The sequence below is a fragment of the Xenopus tropicalis genome, chromosome 5, assembly GCF_000004195.4.
Source record: "Xenopus tropicalis strain Nigerian chromosome 5, UCB_Xtro_10.0, whole genome shotgun sequence".
Classification (NCBI taxonomy): Eukaryota; Metazoa; Chordata; class Amphibia; order Anura; family Pipidae; genus Xenopus; species Xenopus tropicalis.
The window spans coordinates 163,172,131-163,198,743 of NC_030681.2; the positions used below are offsets into that span (position 1 = coordinate 163,172,131).

At 55.6% G+C, this 26,613-nt stretch overlaps 1 protein-coding gene across 1 annotated transcript; it reads left to right on the plus strand.

Annotated features, from left to right (window-relative positions):
* The first annotated feature begins 31 nt into the window (after positions 1-31).
* On the plus strand, positions 32-18,367 carry LOC101733761 (zinc finger protein 182). Its single transcript, XM_018090618.2, has 7 exons — positions 32-118; positions 10,879-10,991; positions 11,539-11,665; positions 11,754-11,849; positions 12,068-12,175; positions 15,558-15,704; positions 16,645-18,367. Exons 2-7 carry the CDS (start codon positions 10,974-10,976, stop codon positions 17,400-17,402), a joined length of 1,254 nt encoding a protein of 417 aa, XP_017946107.2. The 5' UTR covers positions 32-118; positions 10,879-10,973; the 3' UTR covers positions 17,403-18,367.
* The last annotated feature ends 8,246 nt before the right edge of the window (positions 18,368-26,613 follow it).

The following is a 26,613-nucleotide window of genomic DNA, read 5'->3' on the forward strand; positions in this document are numbered from 1 at the left end:
CTCAGCTGCCCAGGTACCGCATTGCGCATGCGTGGGAGGAAACCGCTGTATTTGACATGCGCAGTGACAGTAGGCCAGGAGCTACACATGCGCAGTGAGGAGAAGTCTCTCAGACCGGGTAAGTACCGGGGATTGTGCTGTTTGGGCACCGGCGGTGGGTTATTTGGCCGCAGCCCATAGTGTAGGTACCGGCCATTGTGTGAGAGCTGATTGGCTTCGCTCCTGCCCTGGTTCTGTTGGGCAGACATGTCGGTACCGCAGCCTTTCCTGCTCACTATACAGTATATAGGTACCTGGGCAGTAACCCATAGCAACCAGCTAGCCATTACATTTATTCAGCCAGCTGCAGCCAGACCAATGGAAGCAAAGATTGGTTGCCATGGGTTACTGCCCAGTCTTTATAAATGAGCCCCTCTGGCTTCTTGGGTTCCACCCCCATTTATAGAAAGATATTGCCCCAACCTGCTAGAATGTTCCGCGGGTATTCAGGTGGTACCCCAAAACATTACTTGCCCCTGTACTGGCCACGGGGTGAAATGGGCTCTCTGGGCCCAGCGGTACCGGCCATACATACGTAGCTTCCATGGTGTGTGAAATGGGCTCTCTGGGCCCGGCGGTACCGGCCATACATACGTAGCTTCCATGGTGTGTGAAATGGGCTCTCTGGGCCCAGCGGTACCGGCCATACATACGTAGCTTCCATGGTGTGTGAAATGGGCTCTCTGGGCCCAGCGGTACCGGCCATACATACGTAGCTTCCATGGTGTGTGAAATGGGCTCTCTGGGCCCAGCGGTACCGGCCATACATACGTAGCTTCCATGGTGTGTGAAATGGGCTCTCTGGGCCCAGCGGTACCGCCATACATACGTAGCTTCCATGGTGTGTGAAATGGGCTCTCTGGGCCCGGACGGTAACCCGGCCATACATACGTAGCTTCCATGGTGTGTGAAATGGGGCTCGTGATGTGGTAGGCGGGAAGTTATCGCGGCCCTTGCATGCGCTACTTCCCTGAGGGGGGCCCTGGGCGTATGCCCATGAATTACTAGGTCGTCTGGGCCCAGCGTAACCGGCCATACATACGTAGCTTCCATGGTGTGTGAAATGGGCTCTCTGGGCCCAGCGGTACCTGGCCATACATACGTAGCTTCCATGGTGTGTGAAATGGGCTCTCTGGGCCAGCGGTACCTGCCATACATACGTAGCTTCCATGGTGTGTGAAATGGGCTCTCTGGGCCCATGGTTACCGGCCATACATACGTAGCTTCCATGGTGTGTGAAATGGGCTCTCTGGCCCAGCGGTACCGGCCATACATACGCAGCTTCCATGGTGTGTGAAATGGGCTCTCTGGGCCCAGCGGTACCGGCCATACATACGCAGCTTCCATGGTGTGTGAAATGGGCTCTCTGGGCAGGCGTACCGCCATACATACGTAGCTTCCATGGTGTGTGAAATGGGCTCTCTGGGCCCAGCGGTACCGGCCATACATACGTAGCTTCCATGGTGTGTGAAATGGGCTCTCTGGGCCCAGCGGTACCGGCCATACTTACGTAGCTTCCATGGTGTGTGAAATGGGCTCTCTGGGTCGGAATATGGGCCGGATCCTGTTCTGTCGCACAGTGGGAGGGAATATGGGCCGGATCCCATTCTGTCGCACAGTGGGAGGGAATATGGGCCGGATCCCGTTCTGTCGCACAGTGGGGGGGAATATGGGCCGGATCCCGTTCTGTCGCACAGTGTAGGGGAATATGGGCCGGATCCTGTTCTGTCGCACAGTGGGAGGGAATATGGGCCGGATCCCGTTCTGTCGCACAGTGGGGAGGGAATATGGGCCGGATCCGTTCTGTCGCACAGCGGGAGGGAATATGGGCCGGATCCTGTTCTGTCGCACAGTGGGAGGGAATATGGGCCGGATCCCGTTCTGTCGCACAGTGGGAGGGAATATGGGCCGGATCCTGTTCTGTCGCACAGTGTAGGGGAATATGGGCCGGATCCCGTTCTGTCGCACAGTGGGAGGGAATATGGGCCGGATCCCGTTCTGTCGCACAGCGGGAGGGAATATGGGCCGGATCCTGTTCTGTCGCACAGTGGGAGGGAATATGGGCCGGATCCCGTTCTGTCGCACAGTGGGAGGGAATATGGGCCGGATCCTGTTCTGTCGCACAGTGTAGGGGAATATGGGCCGGATCCTGTTCTGTCGCACAGTGTAGGGGAATATGGGCCGGATCCCGTTCTGTCGCACAGTGTAGGGGGTATTCAGGTGGTACCCCAAAACATTACTTGCCCCTGTACTGGCCACGGGGTGAAATGGGCTCTCTGGGCCCAGCGGTACCGGCCATACATACGTAGCTTCCATGGTGTGTGAAATGGGCTCTCTGGGCCCAGCGGTACCGGCCATACATACGCAGCTTCCATGGTGTGTGAAATGGGCTCTCTGGGCCCAGCGGTACCGGCCATACATACGTAGCTTCCATGGTGTGTGAAATGGGCTCTCTGGGCCCAGCGGTACGGCCATACATACGTAGCTTCCATGGTGTGTGAAATGGGCTCTCTGGGCCAGCGGTACCGGCCATACATACGTAGCTTTCGCGCATGGTGTGTGAAATGGGCTCTCTGGCCCAGCGGTACGGCCATACATACGTAGCTTCCATGGTGTGTGAAATGGGCTCTCTGGGCCAGCGGTACGGCCATACATACGTAGCTTCCATGGTGTGTGAAATGGGCTCTCTGGGCGCAGCGGTACCTGCCATACATACGTAGGCTTCCATGGTGTGTGAAAATGGGCTCTCTGGGCCCGGCGGTACCGGCCATACATACGTAGCTTCCATGGTGTGTGAAATGGGCTCTCTGGCCCAGCGGTACCGGCCATACATACGTAGCTTTCATGGTGTGTGAAATGGGCTCTCTGGGCCCAGCGGTACCGGCCTCATACATACGTAGCTTCCATGGTGTGTGAAATGGGCTCTCTGGGCCCGGCGGTACCGGCCATACATACGTAGCTTCCATGGTGTGCGAAATGGGCTCTCTGGGCCCAGCGGTACCGGCCATACATACGTAGCTTCCATGGTGTGTGAAATGGGCTCTCTGGGCCCAGTGGTACCGGCCATACATACGCATCTTCCATGGTGTGTGAAATGGGCTCTCTGGGCCCAGCGGTACCGGCCATACATACGCAGCTTCCATGGTGTGTGAAATGGGCTCTCTGGGCCCAGCGGTACCGGCCATACATACGCATCTTCCATGGTGTGTGAAATGGGCTCTCTGGGCCCGGCGGTACCGGCCATACATACGTAGCTTCCATGGTGTGTGAAATGGGCTCTCTGGGCCCAGCGGTACCGGCCATACATACGTAGCTTCCATGGGCTTCCAGCGGTACCGGCCATACATACGTAGCTTCCATGGTGTGCGAAATGGGCTCTCTGGGCCCAGCGGTACCGGCCATACATACGTAGCTTCCATGGTGTGTGAAATGGGCTCTCTGGGCCCAGTGGTACCGGCGGTACCGGCCATACATACGTAACTTCCATGGTGTGTGAAATGGGCTCTCTGGGTCGGAACATGGGCCGGATCCTGTTCTGTCGCACAGTGGGAGGGAATATGGGCCGGATCCCATTCTGTCGCACAGTGGGAGGGAATATGGGCCGGATCCCATTCTGTCGCACAGTGGGAGGGAATATGGGCCGGATCCCGTTCTGTCGCACAGTGTAGGGGATAATATGGGCCGGATCCCGTTCTGTCGCACAGCGGGAGGGAAATATGGGCCGATCCTGTTCTGTCGCACAGTGGGAGGGAATATGGGCCGGATCCCGTTTCTGTCGCACAGCGGGAGGGAATATGGGCCGGATCCCGTTCTGTCGGCACAGTGTAGGGGAATATGGGCCGGATCCTGTTCTGTCGCACAGTGGGAGGGAATATGGGCCGGATCCCGTTCTGTCGCACAGTGGGAGGGAATATGGGCCGGATCCTGTTCTGTCGCACAGTGGGAGGGAATATGGGCCGGATCCCGTTCTGTCGCACAGTGGGAGGGAATATGGGCCGGATCCCGTTCTGTCGCACAGTGGGAGGGAATATGGGCCGGATCCCGTTCTGTCGCACAGTGGGAGGGAATATGGGCCGGATCCCGTTCTGTCGCACAGTGGGAGGGAATATGGGCCGGATCCTGTTCTGTCGCACAGTGTAGGGGATATGGGCCGGATCCTGTTCTGTCGCACAGTGTAGGGGAATATGGGCCGGATAGCCTGTTCTGTCGCACAGTGTAGGGGATATGGGCCGGATCCCGTTCTGCTGTCGCACAGTGTAGGGGAATATGGGCCGGATCCTGTTCTGTCGCACAGTGTAGGGGAATATGGGCCGGATCCCGTTCTGTCGCACAGTGGGAGGGAATATGGGCCGGATCCTGTTCTGTCGCACAGTGGGAGGGAATATGGGCCGGATCCCGTTCTGTCGCACAGTGGGAGGGAATATGGGCCGGATCCCGTTCTGTCGCACAGTGGGAGGGAATATGGGCCGGATCCCGTTCTGTCGCACAGTGGGAGGGAATATGGGCCGGATCCTGTTCTGTCGCACAGTGGGAGGGAATATGGGCCGGATCCCGTTCTGTCGCACAGTGGGAGGGAATATGGGCCGGATCCTGTTCTGTCGCACAGCGGGAGGGAATATGGGCCGGATCCTGTTCTGTCGCACAGTGTAGGGGAATATGGGCCGGATCCTGTTCTGTCGCACAGTGGGTCGGAATATGGGCCGGATCCCGTTCTGTCGCACAGCGGGAGGGAATATGGGCCGGATCCCGTTCTGTCGCACAGCGGGAGGGAATATGGGCCGGATCCTGTTCTGTCGCACAGTGTAGGGGAATATGGGCCGGATCCTGTTCTGTCGCACAGTGTAGGGGAATATGGGCCGGATCCCGTTCTGTCGCACAGTGGGAGGGAATATGGGCCGGATCCTGTTCTGTCGCACAGCGGGAGGGAATATGGGCCGGATCCCGTTCTGTCGCACAGTGGAGGGGAATATGGGCCGGATCCCGTTCTGTCGCACAGTGGGAGGGAATATGGGCCGGATCCCGTTCTGTCGTACAGTGGGAGGGAATATGGGCCGGATCCTGTTCTGTCGCACAGCGGGAGGGAATATGGGCCGGATCCTGTTCTGTCGCACAGTGTAGGGGAATATGGGCCGGATCCTGTTCTGTCGCACAGTGGGTCGGAATATGGGCCGGATCCCGTTCTGTCGCACAGCGGGAGGGAATATGGGCCGGATCCCGTTCTGTCGCACAGCGGGAGGGAATATGGGCCGGATCCCGTTCTGTCGCACAGTGGGAGGGAATATGGGCCGGATCCTGTTCTGTCGCACAGTGGGAGGGAATATGGGCCGGATCCTGTTCTGTCGCACAGTGGGACGGAATATGGGCCGGATCCTGTTCTGTCGCACAGCGGGAGGGAATATGGGCCGGATCCCGTTCTGTCGCACAGTGTAGGGGAATATGGGCCGGATCCCGTTCTGTCGCACAGTGTAGGGGAATATGGGCCGGATCCCGTTCTGTCGCACAGTGGGAGGGAATATGGGCCGGATCCTGTTCTGTCGCACAGTGGGAGGGAATATGGGCCGGATCCCGTTCTGTCGCACAGTGGGAGGGAATATGGGCCGGATCCTGTTCTGTCGCACAGTGGGAGGGAATATGGGCCGGATCCTGTTCTGTCGCACAGCGGGAGGGAATATGGGCCGGATCCTGTTCTGTCGCACAGTGGGTCGGAATATGGGCCGGATCCTGTTCTGTCGCACAGTGGGAGGGAATATGGGCCGGATCCTGTTCTGTCGCACAGTGGGTCGGAATATGGGCCGGATCCTGTTCTGTCGCACAGTGGGTCGGAATATGGGCCGGATCCTGTTCTGTCGCACAGTGGGAGGGAATATGGGCCGGATCCTGTTCTGTCGCACAGTGGGAGGGAATATGGGCCGGATCCTGTTCTGTCTACACAGTGGGAGGGAATATGGGCCGGATCCTGTTCTGTCGCACAGCGGGAGGGAATATGGGCCGGATCCCGTTCTGTCGCACAGTGGAGGGAATATGGGCCGGATCCCGTTCTGTCGCACAGTGGGAGGGAATATGGGCCGGATCCTGTTCTGTCGCACAGTGTAGGGGAATATGGGCCGGATCCCGTTCTGTCGCACAGCGGGACGGAATATGGGCCGGATCCTGTTCTGTCGCACAGTGGGAGGGAATATGGGCCGGATCCCGTTCTGTCGCACAGTGGGTCGGAATATGGGCCGGATCCCGTTCTGTCGCACAGTGGGAGGGAATATGGGCCGGATCCTGTTCTGTCGCACAGTGGGAGGGAATATGGGCCGGATCCTGTTCTGTCGCACAGTGGGAGGGAATATGGGCGGATCCTGTTCTGTCGCACAGTGGGAGGGAATATGGGCCGGATCCTGTTCTGTCGCACAGTGGGAGGGAATATGGCCGGATCCTGTTCTGTCGCACAGTGGGAGGGAATATGGGCCGGATCCTGTTCTGTCGCACAGTGGGAGGGAATATGGGCCGGATCCCGTTCTGTCGCACAGTGGGAGGGAATATGGGCCGGATCCTGTTCTGTCGCACAGTGTAGGGGAATATGGGCCGGATCCCGTTCTGTCGCACAGTGGGACGGAATATGGGCCGGACCCTGTTCTGTCGCACAGTGGGACGGAATATGGGCCGGATCCTGTTCTGTCGCACAGTGGGACGGAATATGGGCCGGATCCCGTTCTGTCGCACAGCGGGGAGGGAATATGGGCCGGATCCCGTTCTGTCGCACAGTGTAGGGGAATATGGGCCGGATCCCGTTCTGTCGCACAGCGGGAGGGAATATGGGCCGGATCCCGTTCTGTCGCACAGTGTAGGGGAATATGGGCCGGATCCTGTTCTGTTGCACAGCGGGAGGGAATATGGGCCGGATCCCGTTCTGTCGCACAGTGGGAGGGAATATGGGCCGGATCCCGTTCTGTCGCACAGTGGGAGGGAATATGGGCCGGATCCTGTTCTGTCGCACAGTGGGAGGGAATATGGGCCGGATCCTGTTCTGTCGCACAGTGGGAGGGAATATGGGCCGGATCCTGTTCTGTCGCACAGTGGGTCGGAATATGGGCCGGATCCTGTTCTGTCGCACAGTGGGAGGGAATATGGGCCGGATCCCGTTCTGTCGCACAGTGTAGGGGAATATGGGCCGGATCCCGTTCTGTCGCACAGTGTAGGGGAATATGGGCCGGATCCCGTTCTGTCGCACAGTGGGAGGGAATATGGGCCGGATCCCGTTCTGTCGCACAGTGTAGGGGAATATGGGGGCGGATCCCGTTCTGTCGCACAGTGGAGGGAATATGGGCCGGATCCTGTTTTGCTGTCGCACAGTGGGAGGGAATATGGGCCGGATCCCCGTTCTGTCGCACAGTGGGAGGGAATATGGGCCGGATCCCGTTCTGTCGCACAGTGTAGGGGAATATGGGCCGGATCATTGTTCTGTCGCACAGTGGGAGGGAATATGGGCCGGATCCCGTTCTGTCGCACAGTGGGTCGGAATATGGGCCGGATCCCGTTCTGTCTGCACAGTGGGAGGGAAGTATGGGCCGGATCCCGTTCTGTCGCACAGTGTAGGGGAATATGGGCCGGATCCCGTTCTGTCGCACAGTGGGGAATATGGGCGGATCCGGTTCTGTCGCACAGTGTAGGGGAATATGGCGCGGATCCTGTTCTGTCGCACAGTGGGTCGAATATGGGCCGGATCCTGTTCTGTCGCACGTGTAGGGGGAAAATATGGGCCGGATCCTGTTCTGTCGCACAGCGGGAGGGAATATGGGCCGGATCCCTGTTCTGTCGCACAGTGGGAAGGGAATATGGGCCGATTACTGTTCTGTCGCACAGCGGGAGGGGAATATGGGCCGGATACTTTGTGTCGCACAGTGGGTCGGAATATGGGCCAGGATCCCGTTCTGTTGCACAGCGGGAGGGAATATGGGCCCGTGATACTGTTCTGTCGCACAGCGGGAGGGAATATGGGCCGGATACTGTTCTGTCGCACAGCGGAGGGAATATGGGCCGGATCCCGTTCTGTCGCACAGCGGGAGGGAATATGGGCCGGATCCTGTTCTGTCGCACAGCGGGAGGGAATAGGGCCGGATCCCGTTCTGTCGCACAGGGGAGGGGAATATGGGCCGGATCCCTGTTCTGTTGCACAGTGGGAGGGAATATGGGCCGGATCCCGTTCTGTCGCACAGTGGGAGGGAATATGGGCCGGATCACGTTCTGTCGCACAGTGGGAGGGAATATGGGCCGGATCCTGTTCTGTCGCACAGTGGGGGGAATATGGGCCGGATCCCGTTCTGTCGCACAGTGTGAGGGAATATGGGCCGGATCCCGTTCTGTCGCACAGTGTAGGGGAAATATGGGCCGGATCCCGTTCTGTCGACAGTGTAGGGGATATGGGCGGGATCCTGTTCTGTCGCACAGTGGGAGGGAATATGGGCCGGATCCCGTTCTGTCGCACAGTGGGAGGGAATATGGGCCGGATCCCGTTCTGTCGCACAGTGGGAGGGAATATGGGCCGGATCCCGTTCTGTCGCACAGTGGGAGGGAATATGGGCCGGATCCCGTTCTGTCGCACAGTGTAGGGGAATATGGGCCGGTATCCGTTCTGTCGCACAGTGGGAGGGAATATTGGCCCGATCCCGTTCTGTCGCACAGTGGGAGGGAATATGGGCCGGATCCCGTTCTGTCGCACAGTGGGTCGGAATATGGGCCGGATCCCGTTCTGTCGCACAGTGGTGGTCGGAATATGGGCCGGATCCCGTTCTGTCGCACAGTGTAAGGGTGAATATGGGCCGGATCCCGTTCTGTCGCACAGTGTAGGGGAATATGGGCCGGATCCTGTTCTGTCGCACAGTGGGTCGGAATATGGGCCGGATCCTGTTCTGTCGCACAGTGTAGGGGAATATGGGCCGGAAAAAAAAAAAAAAAAAATTTCCCTTTGGGTTTTTTTCTGTCGCACAGTGGGAGGGAATATGGGCCGGATCCCGTTCTGTCGCACAGTGTAGGGGAATATGGGCCGGATCCCGTTCTGTCGCACAGTGGGAGGGAATATGGGCCGGATCCCGTTCTGTCGCACAGTGGGGATGGGAATATGGGCCGGATCCGTTCTGTCGCACAGTGGGTCGGAATATGGGCCGGATCCCGTTCTGTCGCACAGTGGGTCGGAAATATGGGCCGGATCCCGTTCTGTCGCACAGTTGTAGGGAATATGGGCCGGATCCCGTTCTGTCGCACAGTGTAGGGGAATATGGGCCGGATCCCGTTCTGTCGCACAGTGGAGGGGAATATGGGCCGGATCCTGTTCTGTCGCACAGTGGGTGGGAATATGGGCCGGATCCTGTTCTGTCGCACAGTGTAGGGGAATATGGGCCGGATCCTGTTCTGTCGCACAGTTGTAGGGGAATATGGGCCGGACCTGTTCTGTCGCACAGTGGGAGGGAATATGGGCCGGATCCCGTTCTGTCGCACAGTGTAGGGGAATATGGGCCGGATCCCGTTCTGTCGCACAGTGGGAGGGAATATGGGCCGGATCCCGTTCTGTCGCACAGTGGGAAGGGTAATATGGGCCGGATCCCGTTCTGTCGCACAGTGGGGAAATATGGGCCGGATTCCCACCGTTCTGTCGCACAGTGGGAGGGAATATGGGCCGGATCCTGTTCTGTCGCACAGTGGGAGGGAATATGGGCCGGATCCCGTTCTGTCGCACAGTGGGAGGGAATATGGGCCGGATCCCGTTCTGTCGCACAGTGGGAGGGAATATGGGCCGGATCCCGTTCTGTCGCACAGTGGGAGGGAATATGGGCCGGATCCCGTTCTGTCGCACAGTGGGAGGGAATATGGGCCGGATCCCGTTCTGTCGCACAGTGGGGAGGGAATATGGGCCGGATCCCGTTCTGTCGCACAGCGGAGGGAATAATGGCCGATCCCTGTTCTGTCGCACAGCGGGAGGGAATATGGGCCTAATCCCGTTCTTGTCGCACAGTGGGAGGGAATATGGGCCGGATCCCGTTCTGTCGCACAGTGGGAGGGAATATGGGCCTTCCGTGTTCTGTCGCAGCAGTGGGAGGGAATATTGGGCCGGATCCCGTTCTGTCGCACAGTGGGAGGGAATATGGGCCGGATCCTGTTCTGTCGCACAGTGTAGGGGAATATGGGCCGGATCCCGTTCTGTCGCACAGTGGGAGGGAATATGGGCCGGATCCTGTTCTGTCGCACAGTGGGAGGGAATATGGGCCGGATCCCGTTCTGTCGCACAGTGGGAGGGAATATGGGCCGGATCCCGTTCTGTCGCACAGCGGGAGGGAATATGGGCCGGATCCCGTTCTGTCGCACAGCGGGAGGGAATATGGGCCGGATCCCGTTCTGTCGCACAGCGGGAGGGAATATGGGCCGGATCCCGTTCTGTCGCACAGCGGGAGGGAATATGGGCCGGATCCCGTTCTGTCGCACAGTGGGAGGGAATATGGGCCGGATCCCGTTCTGTCGCACAGTGGGAGGGAATATGGGCCGGATCCCGTTCTGTCGCACAGTGGGTCGGAATATGGGCCGGATCCTGTTCTGTCGCACAGAGGGAGGGAATATGGGTCCGGATCCCGTTCTGTCGCACAGCGGGAGGGAATATGGGCCGGATCCCGTTCTGTCGCACAGCGGGAGGGAATATGGGCCGGATCCCGTTCTGTCGCACAGTGGGTCGGAATATGGGCCGGATCCTGAAGCAGTAGCAGCACCGGGTACCTCCCATAGGGGGGTATTGTATCCATGTAGATTGTAAGCTCCTGGGGCCTGCACTTCTGTTGGCTAAATGTGGGTTAATGGTTCTGTTGGTAGGCACCCAGTGACCGTAGGCACCCAGTGACCGTAGGCACCCAGTGACTCCATGCTGTAGGCCGCTGAGGAATCGGAAGGCCGGCGGGGGCTGCAGGATGAACTCCTCTCATCGGGTAGGTTATCAGGGACCCGAGCTCTTACCCACAATGCACCTCACTGGCCAGTTTGTGACCCAATTTTCCCGGCCAATATTCCTCAATGTGATCATTAACCCTCTGTGAGGTACTGTATCAAACGCTTTAGCAAAGCCCAAGTAGATCCCATCCACTGCCATTCCAGCATCAAGGTTCCTGCTCACCTCCTCATAAAGGGCAACTAAATGAGTCTGTTACCCATAAACCCATGCGCCACAAACTAATAGTATTGTGATTTGCAATGTATTCCAGTGCCCTCTCTCTTATTACCCCTCCTACCCCAAGTGCCCCTGTAACAAGGCTGCTGCCCTTTGTGTCTGTGCCTATATTGGCCAGTGTTGGCTGTAGGGCTGGATGCTGGGAATTGTAGGCGCCACTCAGGCTAAACCCCGCCCCCTGGCAGTAGAGAGATGGGGGGCACAGGCATGAATGTGGGCTCATCAGCGGAAGGCCTGGCTGTGTTGCCCCCCTATGTGCCTTGGCTGGGGGCAGAAAGGGCAGCACTTTATGGCTTTGTATGTTCCAGGAGTCGGTGTCCTTTACAGACGTGGCGGCCACGTTCTCGGAGGGGGAGTGGAACATCCTGTCGGACTGGCAGCGGGAGCTGTACGGCACCGTTATGCGCCAGATACACAGCGTGCTGATGGACCTGGGTAATCTGCCCCTCCCCTATACCCCATCAGCATTAGCCCCTCCCTGTGCTGGCACCATAACCCCGCCTCCTGCTCTCACTGCCCACAGGGTACCACATTCACAATTCCGAAATCCTCTTCAGGATCACCAAGAACGAGGAGCCGGGGAGGTACCATCGCTACGTGGCGGCCAGGAGCAAAGAGGGTAATGTTATATTGGGGGGACCGGGGGGTTAATTAGGGGTGGGGCTTGTATTCTTTCATATATTCCTATGTTTAGGATACGAGGGGGAGGGGCTTGTATTTAGGGGTTAGTGTATAGTGATTGGGTAGGTGGGGGGTGGGAGTATTTAGCAGGAGGTTTCTAGTGATTGGGTGCCCATGAGAGAGGGCGGACCCTTATGCTTTATGTGCTTTAAGCAGGCCACGCCCCTGACATCCTGCTGAGAATCAATTATATTGGGGAGCGCGCGGTCTCCAGTGACACCGACGACTCAAACGAGGGATCAGAAATGGGGCAGAATGCGGCAGGTAAGTGTTCGCTAACATACCCTGTGCCCCTCCACTGAGTGGGTCTGTGTGGCGGTAGGTACATGGGTAGGTAGGAAGGGAGGTACGTAGGTAGGTACTTAGGGAGATACGTAGGGAGGTACTTAGGTAGCTAGGTATGTAGGTACTTATGTAGGTAGGAAGGGAGGTACGTAGGTAGGTACTTAGGGAGATACGTAGGGAGGTACTTAGGTAGGTAGGTGGGGAGGTACTTAGGAAGGTAGGTGGGGAGGTACTTAGGGAGATACGTAGGGAGGTACTTAGGTAGGTACAGTGGCTTGCAAAAGTATTCAGCCCCCTTGAGCTTTCCTACATTTTGTCACATTACAGCCACAAACATGAATCAATTTGATTGGAATTCCACGTGAAAGCCCAATACAAAGTGGGGTACACGGGAGAGACCAATACAAAGTGGGGTACACGGGAGAGACCAATACAAAGTGGGGTACACGGGAAAGAGACCCAATACAAGTGGGTACACGGGAAAGCCCAAATGTACCAAAGTGGGGTACACGGGAAAGCCCAATACAAGTGGGTACACGGAAAGCCACAATACAAAGTGGGGTACACGGAAAGCCCAATACAAAGTGGGTACACGGGAAAGCCAATACAAAGTGGGGTACACGGGAAAGCCCAATACAAAGTGGGGTACACGGGAAAGCCCAATACAAAGTGGGGTACACGGGAAAGCCCAATACAAAGTGGGGTACACGGGAAAGCCCAATACAAAGTGGGGTACACGGGAAAGCCCAATACAAAGTGGGGTACACGGAAAGCCATACAAAGTGGGGTAACGGAAGCCCAATACAAAGTGGGGTAACACGGGAAAGCCCAATACAAAGTGGGGGTACACGGGAAAGACAATACAAAGTGGGGGTACACGGGAAAGACCAATACAAAGTGGGGTAACACGTGAGAAGTGGAGGAAAATCAGACATGATTCCAAACATTTGTTACAAATAAATAAGTGGCAAAAGTGGGGTGTGCGTATTATTCAGCCCCCTTGGGTCTGAGTGCAGTCAGTTGCCCATAGACATTGCCTGATGAGTGCTAATGACTAAATAGAGTGCCCCTGTGTGTAATCTAATGTCAGTACAAATACAGCTGCTCTGTGACGGCCTCAGAGGTTGCTAAGGGGAATATTGGGAGCAACAACACCATGGAAGCCCAAAGAACCACCAGACAGGTCAGGGATAAAGTTATTGAGAAATATAAAGCAGGCTTAGGCTACAAACAGATTCCCAAAGCCTTGAACCTCCCACGGAGCCCTGTTCCACCGAATCATTCAGAAAATGGCAGGAGTATGGCACAACTGTAACCCTACCCAGGCACGGCCCCCCCCTAAACTCAACCAGGCCCAACAAGCGCTGATCAGAATGCAGCCAGGGGCCCATGGTGACTCTGGGGGCTGCAGGGATCTACAGCTCAGGGGGGGAATCTGTCCCATAGGCAACTATTAGTCGGGCACTGGCACAAAGTTGGCCTTTATGGGAGAGGGGCAAGAAGAAAGCCATTGTTACCAGAAAACCAATAAGAAGTCCCGTTTGCAGTTTGCCACAAGCCATGTGGGGGGGCAGCAAACATGTGGGAGAAGGGGCTCTGGTCAGATGAGACCAAAATGGAACTTTTTGGCCCAAAATGCAAAACGCTATGTGTGGCGGAAACTAACCCTGCACATCACTCTGACCCCCCCCATCCCCACTGTCACATATGGGGGGGGCAGCATCATGGCCCTGGGGGGGCTTCAGCAGGGACAGGGAAGCTGCTCAGAGTTGGTGGGAAAGAATGGATGGAGCCAATACCAGGGCAAGAAACCTCTTGGAGTCTGCAAAAGACTTGAGACTGGGGCGGAGGTTCCCCTTCCAGCAGAACAACCACCCTAAACATAAAGCCAGGGCAACATGGGTTTAAACCCAACCATATCCATGTGTTAGACTGGCCCAATCACAGCCCAGGATCTAAATCCAATGGGGAATCTGTGGCAAGATCTGAAAACTGCTGTTCCCAAAGGCTGACCCATCTAATCTGACTGAGCTGGAAGCTGTTTTGCAAAGAAGAATGGGCAAGGATTTCAGTCTGTAGGTGGGCAAAGCGGGTAGAGACATACCCTAAAGCCTGGCAGCTGGAATTGCAGCAAAAGGGGGTTCTACAGAGTATTGGGGGGCTGAATAATTACGCACACCCCACTTTGCACTTATTTATTTGTAAAACATGTTTGGAATCATGTATGATTTTCCTTCCACTTCTCACGTGTACCCCACTTTGTATTGGGCTTTCCCGTGTACCCCACTTTGTATTGGTCTCTCCCGTGTACCCCACTTTGTATTGGGCTTTCCCGTGTACCCCACTTTGTATTGGGCTTTCCTGGGGAATTCCAATAAAATGGATTCATGTTTGTGGCTGTAATGTGACAAAATGTGGGAAAGTTCAAGGGGGCCGAATAGTTTTGCAAGCCCCTGTATGTAGATAGGTGTGGAGGTATGTAGGTAGGTTCTTAGGGAGGTTGGGAGGTACTTATGTAGGCAGGGAGGTACTTAGCTAGGTATGTAGGTACTTATGTAGGTAGGCAGGGAGGTACGTAGGTAGGTACTTAGGGAGGTACGTAGGTAGGTACTTAGGGAGATATGTAGGGAGGTTGGGAGGCCAGTTAGTAACCAGTTAAATTACTTTGAGGGAGTCTCCCTGCAATGAACCTGTCAGTCCCATCAGTTGGGCCTTGGTACCCGCCCCTCTACATGCCACGCACCAATCAAGCACCCTGTTTCTCTGCCACAGCTTGGGTGTGCACCAATGAGAAGCCCCCCGTTCATTTCACAATCCACTTCTTTCGGGAGTGGGGGGGGGGGGTACTGCAGATTCTATTGGCCGCAGTGTGGGCAGGATCTGCCGGATCTTTCACTCAAGGTACATAGTAACCAGTGTAGAATTAGCCACACGGAATAGCGTTCATTCAGCCTCTGCCTGATTGGTCGCTGCTGCCACCAATAGATCCACTTTGCAGGATCAATAAAGTGCAAGGGGGGGGGTAGGAGTTCAGTCGAACAGAGGAAAGACATTGGGGGGGGGGGGGTAGGAGTTCAGTCGAACAGAGGAAAGACATTGGGGGGGGGGGGGGTAGGAGTTCAGTCGAACAGAGGAAAGACATTGGGGGGGGGGGGGGGTAGGAGTTCAGTCGAACAGAGGAAAGACATTGGGGGGGGGGTAGGAGTTCAGTCGAACAGAGGAAAGAAATTTGGGGGGGGGGCGGTATTTGTTGTAGAAAGAAAGAATAAATAGAGCAGATCAAGCTGCTGGCTCCGTGGGTCGGTGCGGCCTTACAGCTGCGGCAAAATCCCATCTCTGGGTTCCATGTGGTGTTTTACAGAGCGCCAGTCGGACTGTCTCCTGAGGGTAAAACAGGAGGAGGAGGAGCAGTACTGCCCAAACCCGTATGACTCCCAATTGGACTCCCAAGCAGAGACCCCGCCCATCTCTCAGGAGGAAGAGGAGGGAAAGCCATTCCCCAGCCCAGGTACCCGAGCCTCGTCTGAGCCACGTGTGGCCCTAGGGAGTTGGGCTTGGCTGGTCTACTTACCCTTTATTGCTAGCCCATTCAGCGGCACTGGTACCGGGCGTGGGTATAGAGCCCATTCGGCGGCACTGGTACCGGGCGTGGGTATAGAGCCCATTCAGCGGCACTGGTACCGGGCGTGGGTATAGAGCCCATTCAGCGGCACTGGTACCGGGCGTGGGTATAGAGCCCATACAGCGGCACTGGTACCGGCGTGGGTATAGAGCCCACACAGCGGCACTGGTACCGGGTAGGGTTAGAGCCCATTCAGTGGCACTGGTACCGGGCGTGGGTATAGAGCCCATACAGCGGCACTGGTACCGGGTAGGGGTTTAGAGCCCATTCAGCGGCACTGGTACTGGGCGTGGGTATAGAGCCCATTCAGCGGCACTGGTACCGGGCGTGGGTATAGAGCCCATTCAGCGGCACTGGTACCAGGCGTGGGTATAGAGCCCATACAGCGGCACTGGTACCGGGTAGGGGTTTAGAGCCCATTCAGTGGCACTGGTACTGGCGTGGGTATAGAGCCCATTGCCAGGGCACTGGTACCCGGGTATGAGCGCGCACTGGTACCGCGTGGTATAGAGCCCCATACGCGGCACTGGACTGGGCGCTGGTATAGAAGCCATTCAGGGGTACATAGAGCCCATTCAGCGGCACTGGTACCGGGCGTGGGTATAGAGCCCATTCAGCGGCACTGGTACCAGGCGTGGGTATAGAGCCCATACAGCGGCACTGGTACTGGGCGCGGGTTTAGAGTCCATACAGCGGCACTGGTACCGGGCATGGGTTTAGTGTTGGCATGGCGCCGGCCCAGTAGCACCTAGCAAATACAGGTTCTGCTTGATGCTCATTGGCTAACAGGATTTCCTTTTCTTTGTAACTGTTGGTGATGCTGAAGAGAGAAGCAATGAATGGAGTCCTGCCAGAGTTCTTCCGAGATCCGAGAGGTCCAGTGTTGGGGAAGGCATGGAACCGCGCAGAGAGCGGACGCAGAGGCGCAAGGGGATTGCCCGACAGATCAAGCCGGGGTTGGCACTGCACAATTCAGACAAGGAAACGGAACCCAAAGATTCTGATGCCCCTCCCACTGCCGAGCACTTCCCAGAGTCCGGCCTATCAAACATGAGACTGCCCTTCCCTGATGCCCAGCAGGGGGCGGAGGAGGCGTGCCCGTACACAGCTTTCCCTGACGATGCCGCTCCAATCAGCTTCCAGCAGCGGGGGCAGACGTTCATAATCTGCTGTGTGTGCGGCAAAACCTTCTGTAACAAGTCCAGCTTCCAGGTGCATATGCGGACACACACGGGCGAGCGGCCTTACAAATGCAGCGACTGCGACAAGAGCTTTATCCGCAGCTCCCACCTCAAGATCCACCTGCGGACACACACGGGCGAGCGGCCTTACAAATGCAGCGAGTGCGACAAGAGCTTCCGGGACAACTCCAGCTTTGCCCGCCACCAGCGCATCCACACGGGCGAGAAGCCCTACCAGTGCCCCACGTGCGCCAAGTACTTCCGTAAGAAGTCCAACCTGAAGGACCACCAGCGCACACACACGGGGGAACGGCCCTACAAGTGCAAACACTGCGAAAAGAGCTTCCACCAAAAGTCCAACCTGAGGGTTCATGAGAGGAACCACCATGGAGAGGACTGCTGAGACTGCTGGGGGTGCCCCCTGGCCTGACCCATCTTCTTAGCACCGGGCACTGGGCCACGTAGGCTCCTGGTGACAGCACCGAGCTCTGATTGGCTGGAGTTTCATATGTGCAGACACAGGGCCACATAGTACAGTGGTTGCCATTCACAGGTAAAACTGCCCCTAGAATAGAGGGGGACACCATTCCCTCTGTGTGTCTAATAGGTCATTGTGCCATGGTTCCTTCTTCCTGGGCTGGACCGGGCTACTATAGGCAATTCTCTGGCCCAAAAAGCCTAAGTACAGATCTACCCCCTGAGAGAGTATGCCTTGTACAAACCCCTTGCAGATCCTGCCTAGGTCAGAACTGAACTGAGGATCCCAAAGGTATCGGAGCTAGCCATGTAAGCCCAAGGTCCAATACCATACAACAAAACCAGCAAAGGTAGGGATTCCCCTGTACTAAGCACAATTCAGCAGGAACAGCCCCCTAAGTTTGCCCATAGCCTGTACAGAGAGATACCATAAAACTATGGCACATAGGGATTCCCCTGTACTAAGCACAATTCAGCAGGAACAGCCCCCTAAGTTTGCTCATAGCCTGTACAGAGAGATACCATAAAACTATGGCACATAGGGATTCCCCTGTACTAAGCACAATTCAGCAGGAACAGCCCCCTAAGTTTGCTCAAAGAGATAGCAGATATCATAAAAGCATGGATATATCGCTCATAGCCAATCACATTCAGCAAGAGAATTTGCAGGGGCTCATGAAGACCTGTTCCTGGTATGGGGAACACTTGCATGAATATTCTGTCAGAGTAACAATAGTACAGCATTACGTGGGTTAAACTGGGAACACTGCAGAGTTTCCTTCTAACAGCGGAGAAGGGAATTAAAGACATTTGTTTGTAGCAGTTCTGGCATCTAAAATAAATTTGTATTTTATGTTTATTGGTTCTATTATAAACCCTCAGATTTACCCAGTTTGTGTACACTTACCTTCCGCCTGCTTTTATACAGGGCTATGGCCCCTCTTATTGCCTTTCTTCCCCTCTGACTTCATTTTCATATCCAATCATCATCCTGTCTCTGGTACCCCCGGCCCCCCCTTACTCTTTCCAACATTCCACAGGCTTCCCTCCGGCATTGGTGCTTTTACCTCAGTTTCCCTAGTACTGTACGACCCTCGGCCCATCACTGCTTCTGTTTCCCTAGTACTGTACGACCCTCGGCCCCTCACTGCTTCTGTTTCCCTAGTACTGTACGACCCTCGGCCCATCACTGCTTCTGTTTCCCTAGTACTGTACGACCCTCGGCCCATCACTGCTTCTGTTTCCCTATTACTGTACGACCCTCGCCCATCACTGCTTCTGTTTCCTAGTACTGTAGCGACCCTCGCCCATCACTGCTTCTGTTTCCCTAGTACTGTACGACCCTCGGCCCATCACTGCTTCTGTTTCCCTAGTACTGTACGACCCTCGGCCCATCACTGCTTCTGTTTCCCTAGTACTGTACGACCCTCGGCCCCTCACTGCTTCTGTTTCCCTAGTACTGTACGACCCTCGGCCCATCACTGCTTCTGTTTCCCTAGTACTGTACGACCCTCGGCCCATCACTGCTTCTGTTTCCCTAGTACTGTACGACCCTCGGCCCCTCACTGCTTCTGTTTCCCTAGTACTGTACGACCCTCGGCCCATCACTGCTTCTGTTTCCCTAGTACTGTACGACCCTCGGCCCATCACTGCTTCTGTTTCCCTAGTACTGTATGACCCCGCCCATCACTGCTTCTGTTCCCTAGTACTGTACGACCCTCGCCCATCACTGCTTCTGTTTCCCTAGTACTGTATGACCCTCGGCCCATCACTGCTTCTGTTTCCCTAGTACTGTATGACCCTCGGCCCCCACTGCTTCTGTTTCCCTAGTACTGTACGACCCTCGGCCCATCACTGCTTCTGTTTCCCTAGTACTGTACGACCCTCAGTCCCTCACTGCTTCTGTTTCCCTAGTACTGTACGACCCCGGCCCCTCACTGCTTCTGTTTCCCTAGTACTGTATGACCCTCGCCCATCACTGCTTCTTTCCTATTCCCTAGTACTGTACGACCCTCGGCCCATCACTGCTTCTGTTTCCCTAGTACTGTACGACCCTCGGCCCCTCACTGCTTCTATTTCCCTAGTACTGTACGACCCTCGGCCCATCACTGCTTCTGTTTCCCTAGTACTGTACGACCCTCGGCCCATCACTGCTTCTGTTTCCCTAGTACTGTACGACCCTCAGTCCCTCACTGCTTCTGTTTCCCTAGTACTGTACGACCCTCGGCCCCTCACTGCTTCTGTTTCCCTAGTACCTGTACGACCCTCGGCCCATCACTGCTTCTGTTTTCCCTAGTACTGTACGACCTCGGCCCTCACTGCTTCTGTTTCCCTAGTACTGTATGACCCCTCGGCCCATCACTGCTTCTGTTTCCCTAGTACTGTACGACCCTCGGCCCCTCACTGCTTCTGTTTCCCTAGTACTGTACGACCCTCGGCCCATCACTGCTTCTGTTTCCCTAGTACTGTACGACCCTCGGCCCATCACTGCTTCTGTTTCCCTAGTACTGTACGACCCTCGGCCCCTCACTGCTTCTGTTTCCCTAGTACTGTACGACCCTCGACCCATCACTGCTTCTGTTTCCCTAGTACTACGACCCTCGGCCCATCACTGCTTCTGTTTCCCTATACTGTACGCCCCTCGGCCCCTCACTGCTGTCTGTTTCCCTAGTACTGTACGACCCTCGCCCATCACTGCTTCTGTTTCCCTAGTACTGTACGACCCTCGGCCCCTCACTGCTTCTGTTTCCCTAGTACTGTACGACCCTCGGCCCCTCACTGCTTCTGTTTCCCTAGTACTGTACGACCCTCGGCCCATCACTGCTTCTGTTTCCCTAGTACTGTACGACCCTCGGCCCATCACTGCTTCTGTTTCCCTAGTACTGTACGACTCTATCGCCATCACTGCTTGTTTCCCTAGTACTGTACGACCCTCGGTCCCTCACTGCTTCTGTTTCCCTACTCCTGTACGACCCTCGGCCCATCACTGCTTCTGTTTCCCTAGTACTGTACGACCCTCGGCCCCTCACTGCTTCTGTTTCCCTAGTACTGTACGACCCTCGGGCCCATCACTGCTTCTGTTTCCCTAGTACTGTACGACCCTCGGCCCATCACTGCTTCTGTTTCCCTAGTTACTGTACGACCCTCGACCCATCACTGCTTCTGTTTCCCTAGTACTGTATGACCCTCGCCCATCACTGCTTCTGTTTCCCTAGTACTGTACGACCCTCGGCCCATCACTGCTTCTGTTTCCCTAGTACTGTACGACCCTCGGCCCATCACTGCTTCTGTTTCCCTAGTACTGTACGACCCTCGGCCCATCACTGCTTCTGTTTCCCTAGTACTGTACGACCCTCGGCCCATCACTGCTTCTGTTTCCCTAGTACTGTACGACCCTCGACCCATCACTGCTTCTGTTTTCCCTAGTACTGTACGACCCTCGGCCCATCACTGCTTCTGTTTCCCTAGTACTGTACGACCCTCGGCCCATCACTGCTTCTGTTTCCCTAGTACTGTACGACCCTCGGCCCATCACTGCTTCTGTTTCCCTAGTACTGTACGACCCTCGCCCATCACTGCTTCTGTTTCCCTAGTACTGTACGACCCTCGGCCCCTCACTGCTTCTGTTTCCCTAGTACTGTACGACCCTCGGCCCATCACTGCTTCTGTTTCCCTAGTACTGTACGACCCTCGGTCCCTCACTGCTTCTGTTTCCCTAGTAACTGTACGACCCTCAGGTCCATCACTGCTTCTGTTTCACTACTCCTGTACGACCCTCGGCCCATCACTGCTTCTGTTTCCCTAGTACTGTACGACCCTCGGCCCCTCACTGCTTCTGTTTCCCTAGTACTGTACGACCCTCGCGCCCAATCACTGCTTCTGTTTCCCTAGTACTGTACGACCCTCGTCCCTCACTGCTTCTGTTTCCCTAGTACTGTACGACCCTCGACCCATCACTGCTTCTGTTTCACTACTCCTGTACGACCCTCGCCCATCACTGCTTCTGTTTACCCTAGTACTGTACGACCCTCGGTCCCTCACTGCTTCTGTTTCCCTAGTACTGTACGACCCTCGCCCATCACTGCTTCTGTTTCCCTAGTACTGTACGACCTCGGCCCATCACTGCTTGTTTCCCTTAGTATGTACGACCTCGGTCCCTCACTGCTTCTGTTTCCCTAGTCTGTACGACCCTCGACCCATCCACTGCTTCTGTTTCCCTACTCCTGTACGACCCTCGGCCCCATCACTGCTTCTGTTTCCCTAGTACTGTACGACCCTCGGGCCCCCTCACTGCTTCTGGTTTCCCTAGTACTGTACGACCTCGGCCTATCACTGCTTCTGTTTCCCTAGTACTGTACGACCCTCAGGTCCCTCACTGCTTCTGTTTCCCTAGTACTGTATTACCCTCGGCCCATCACTGCTTCTGTTTCCCTAGTACTGTACGACCCTCGGCCCATCACTGCTTCTGTTTCCCTAGTACTGTACGACCCTCGGCCATCACTGCTTCTGTTTCCCTAGTACTGTACGTACCTCGTCCCTCACTGCTTCTGTTTCCCTAGTACTGTACGACCCTCGACCCATCACTGCTTCTGTTTCCCTACTCCTGTACGACCCTCGGCCCATCACTGCTTCTGTTTCCCTAGTACTGTACGACCCTCGGCCTATCACTGCTTCTGTTTCCCTAGTACTGTACGACCCTCGGCCCATCACTGCTTCTGTTTCCCTAGTACTGTAAGACCCTCGGCCCATCGCTGCTTCTGTTTCCCTAGTACTGTAAGACCCTCGGCCCATCGCTGCTTCTGTTTCCCTAGTACTGTACGACCCTCGGCCATCACTGCTTCTGTTCCCTAGTACTGTAAGACCCTCGGCCCATCGCTGCTTCTGTTTCCCTAGTACTGTACGACCCTCGCGCCATCGCTTCTGTTTCCCTAGTACTGTACGACCCTCGCCTCACTGCTTCTGTTTCCCTAGTACTGTACGACCCTCGGCCCATCACTGCTTCTGTTTCCCTAGTACTGTACGACCCTCGGCCCCTCACTGCTTCTGTTTCCCTAGTACTGTACGACCCTCGACCCATCACTGCTTCTGTTTCCCTAGTACTGTACGACCCTCGGCCCATCACTGCTTCTGTTTCCCTAGTACTGTACGACCCTCGGCCCATCACTGCTTCTGTTTCCCTAGTACTGGACCCTCGGCCCCTCACTGCTTCTGTTTCCCTAGTACTGTACGACCCTCGGCCCCTCACTGCTTCTGTTTCCCTAGTACTGTATGACCCTCGGCCCATCACTGCTTCTGTTTCCCTAGTACTGTATGACCCTCGGCCCATCACTGCTTCTGTTTCCCTAGAACTGTACGACCCTCGGCCCCTCATTTATTTCTCTGCTGGCGCACGTGTTTGTACCGACCAGGCACTTTTGGGCTTTGTGTAGCGCAAGTATACTTGCTGCACGTATCACACCATATGTGTCCGCCCAATGATTTGGAGCCCCAAATCCCCCCTAACTGGCCTTCAGGCTGAGCCCCCTTAGCCCATAACAAGGTTACAGATATATAGAAACATTGGGGTAACAGTCACCCCGCTATAGTTCCAGGGGTACCCAGGGCACAAATAAGCACCCCAAATCCCCCCCTAACTGGCCTTCAGGCTGGGCCCCCTTAGCCCATAACAAGGTTACAGATATATAGAAACATTGGGGTAACAGTCACCCCGCTATAGTTCCAGGGGTACCCAGGGCACAAATAAGCACTCACCCCAAATCCCCCCCTAACTGGCCTTCAGGCTGGGCCCCCTTAGCCCATAACAAGGTTACAGATATATAGAAACATTGGGGTAACAGTTCACCCCGCTATAGTTCCAGGGGTACCCAGGGCACAAATAAGCACTCACCCCAAATCCCCCCCTAACTGGCCTTCAGGCTGAGCCCCCTTAGCCCATAACAAGGTTACAGATATATAGAAACATTGGGGTAACAGTCACCCTGCTATAGTTCCAGGGGTACCCAGGGCACAAATAAGCACTCACCCCAAATCCCCCCCCTAACTGGCCTTCAGGCTGGGCCCCCTTAGCCCATAACAAGGTTACAGATATATAGAAACATTGGGGTAACAGTCACCCCGCTATAGTTCCAGGGGTACCCAGGGCACAAATAAGCACTTACCCCAAATCCCCCCCTAACTGGCCTTCAGACTGGGCCCCCTTAGCCCATAACAAGGTTACAGATATATAGAAACATTGGGGTAACAGTCACCCCGCTATAGTTCCAGGGGTACCCAGGGCACAAATAAGCACTCACCCCAAATCCCCCCCTAACTGGCCTTCAGACTGGGCCCCCTTAGCCCATAACAAGGTTACAGATATATAGAAACATTGGGGTAACAGTCCACCCCGCTATAGTTCCAGGGGTACCCAGGGCACAAATAAGCACTCACCCCAAATCCCCCCCTAACTGGCCTTCAGGCTGGGCCCCCTTAGCCCATAACAAGGTTACAGATATATAGAAACATTGGGGTAACAGTCACCCCGCTATAGTTCCAGGGGTACCAGGGCACAAATAAGCACTCACCCCAAAATCCCCCCCCTAACTGGCCTTCAGGCTGGGCCCCCTTAGCCCATAACAGGGTTACAGATATATAGAAACATTGGGGTAACAGTCACCCCGCTATAGTTCCAGGGGTACCCAGGGCACAAATAAGCACTCACCCCCAAATCCCCCCTAACTGGCCTTCAGGCTGGGCCCCCTTAGCCCATAACAAGGTTACAGATATATAGAAACATTGGGGTAACAGTCACCCCGCTATAGTTCCAGGGGTACCCAGGGCACAATAAGCACTCACCCCAAATCCCCCCTAACTGGCCTTCAGGCTGGGCCCCTTAGCCCATAACAAGGTTACAGATATATAGAAACATTGGGGTAACAGTCACCCCGCTATAGTTCCAGGGGTACCCAGGGCACAAATAAGCACTCACCCCAAATCCCCCCCTAACTGGCCTTCAGGCTGGGCCCCCTTAGCCCATAACAAGGTTACAGATATATAGAAACATTGGGGTAACAGTCACCCCGCTATAGTTCCAGGGGTACTCAGGGCACAAGCACTCACCCCAAATCCCCCCCTAACTGGCCTTCAGGCTGGGCCCCCTTAGCCCATAACAAGGTTACAGATATATAGAAACATTGGGGTAACAGTCACCCCGCTATAGTTCCAGGGGTACCCAGGGCACAAATAAGCACCCCAAATCCCCCCCTAACTGGCCTTCAGGCTGGGCCCCCTTAGCCCATAACAAGGTTACAGATATATAGAAACATTGGGGTAACAGTCACCCCGCTATAGTTCCAGGGGTACCCAGGGCACAAATAAGCACTCACCCCAAATCCCCCCCTAACTGGCCTTCAGGCTGGGCCCCCTTAGCCCATAACAAGGTTACAGATATATAGAAACATTGGGGTAACAGTCACCCCGCTATAGTTCCAGGGGTACCCAGGGCACAAATAAGCACCCCCAAATCCCCCCCTAACTGGCCTTCAGGCTGGGCCCCCTTAGCCCATAACAAGGTTACAGATATATAGAAACATTGGGGTAACAGTCACCCCGCTATAGTTCCAGGGGTACCCAGGGCACAAATAAGCACTCACCCCAAATCCCCCCTAACTGGCCTTCAGGCTGGGCCCCCTTAGCCCATAACAAGGTTACAGATATATAGAAACATTGGGGTAACAGTCACCCCGCTATAGTTCCAGGGGTACCCAGGGCACAAATAAGCACTCACCCCAAATCCCCCCTAACTGGCCTTCAGGCTGGGCCCCCTTAGCCCATAACAAGGTTACAGATATATAGAAACATTGGGGTAACAGTCACCCCGCTATAGTTCCAGGGGTACCCAGGGCACAAAAGCACTCACCCCAAATCCCCCCCTAACTGGCCTTCAGGCTGGGCCCCCTTAGCCCATAACAAGGTTACAGATATATAGAAACATTGGGGTAACAGTCACCCCGCTATAGTTCCAGGGGTACCCAGGGCACAAATAAGCACTCACCCCAAATCCCCCCCTAACTGGCCTTCAGGCTGGGCCCCCTTAGCCCATAACAAGGTTACAGATATATAGAAACATTGGGGTAACAGTCACCCCGCTATAGTTCCAGGGGTACCCAGGGCACAAATAAGCACTCACCCCAAATCCCCCCCTAACTGGCCTTCAGGCTGGGCCCCCTTAGCCCATAACAAGGTTACAGATATATAGAAACATTGGGGTAACAGTCACCCTACTATAGTTCCAGGGGTACCCAGGGCACAAGCACTCACCCCAAATCCCCCCCTAACTGGCCTTCAGGCTGGGCCCCCTTAGCCCATAACAAGGTTACAGATATATAGAAACATTGGGGTAACAGTCACCCCGCTATAGTTCCAGGGGTACCCAGGGCACAAATAAGCACCCCAAATCCCCCCCTAACTGGCCTTCAGGCTGGGCCCCCTTAGCCCATAACAAGGTTACAGATATATAGAAACATTGGGGTAACAGTCACCCCGCTATAGTTCCAGGGGTACCCAGGGCACAAATAAGCACCCCCAAATCCCCCCCTAACTGGCCTTCAGGCTGGGCCCCCTTAGCCCATAACAAGGTTACAGATATATAGAAACATTGGGGTAACAGTCACCCCGCTATAGTTCCAGGGGTACCCAGGGCACAAATAAGCACTCACCCCAAATCCCCCCCCTAACTGGCCTTCAGGCTGGGCCCCCTTAGCCCATAACAAGGTTACAGATATATAGAAACATTGGGGTAACAGTCACCCCGCTATAGTTCCAGGGGTACCCAGGGCACAAATAAGCACTCACCCCAAATCCCCCCCTAACTGCCCTTCAGGCTGGGCCCCCTTAGCCCATAACAAGGTTACAGATATATAGAAACATTGGGGTAACAGTCACCCCGCTATAGTTCCAGGGGTACCCAGGGCACAAATAAGCACTCACCCCAAATCCCCCCCTAACTGCCCTTCAGGCTGGGCCCCCTTAGCCCATAACAAGGTTACAGATATATAGAAACATTGGGGTAACAGTCACCCCGCTATAGTTCCAGGGGTACCCAGGGCACAAATAAGCACTCACCCCAAATCCCCCCCTAACTGGCCTTCAGGCTGGGC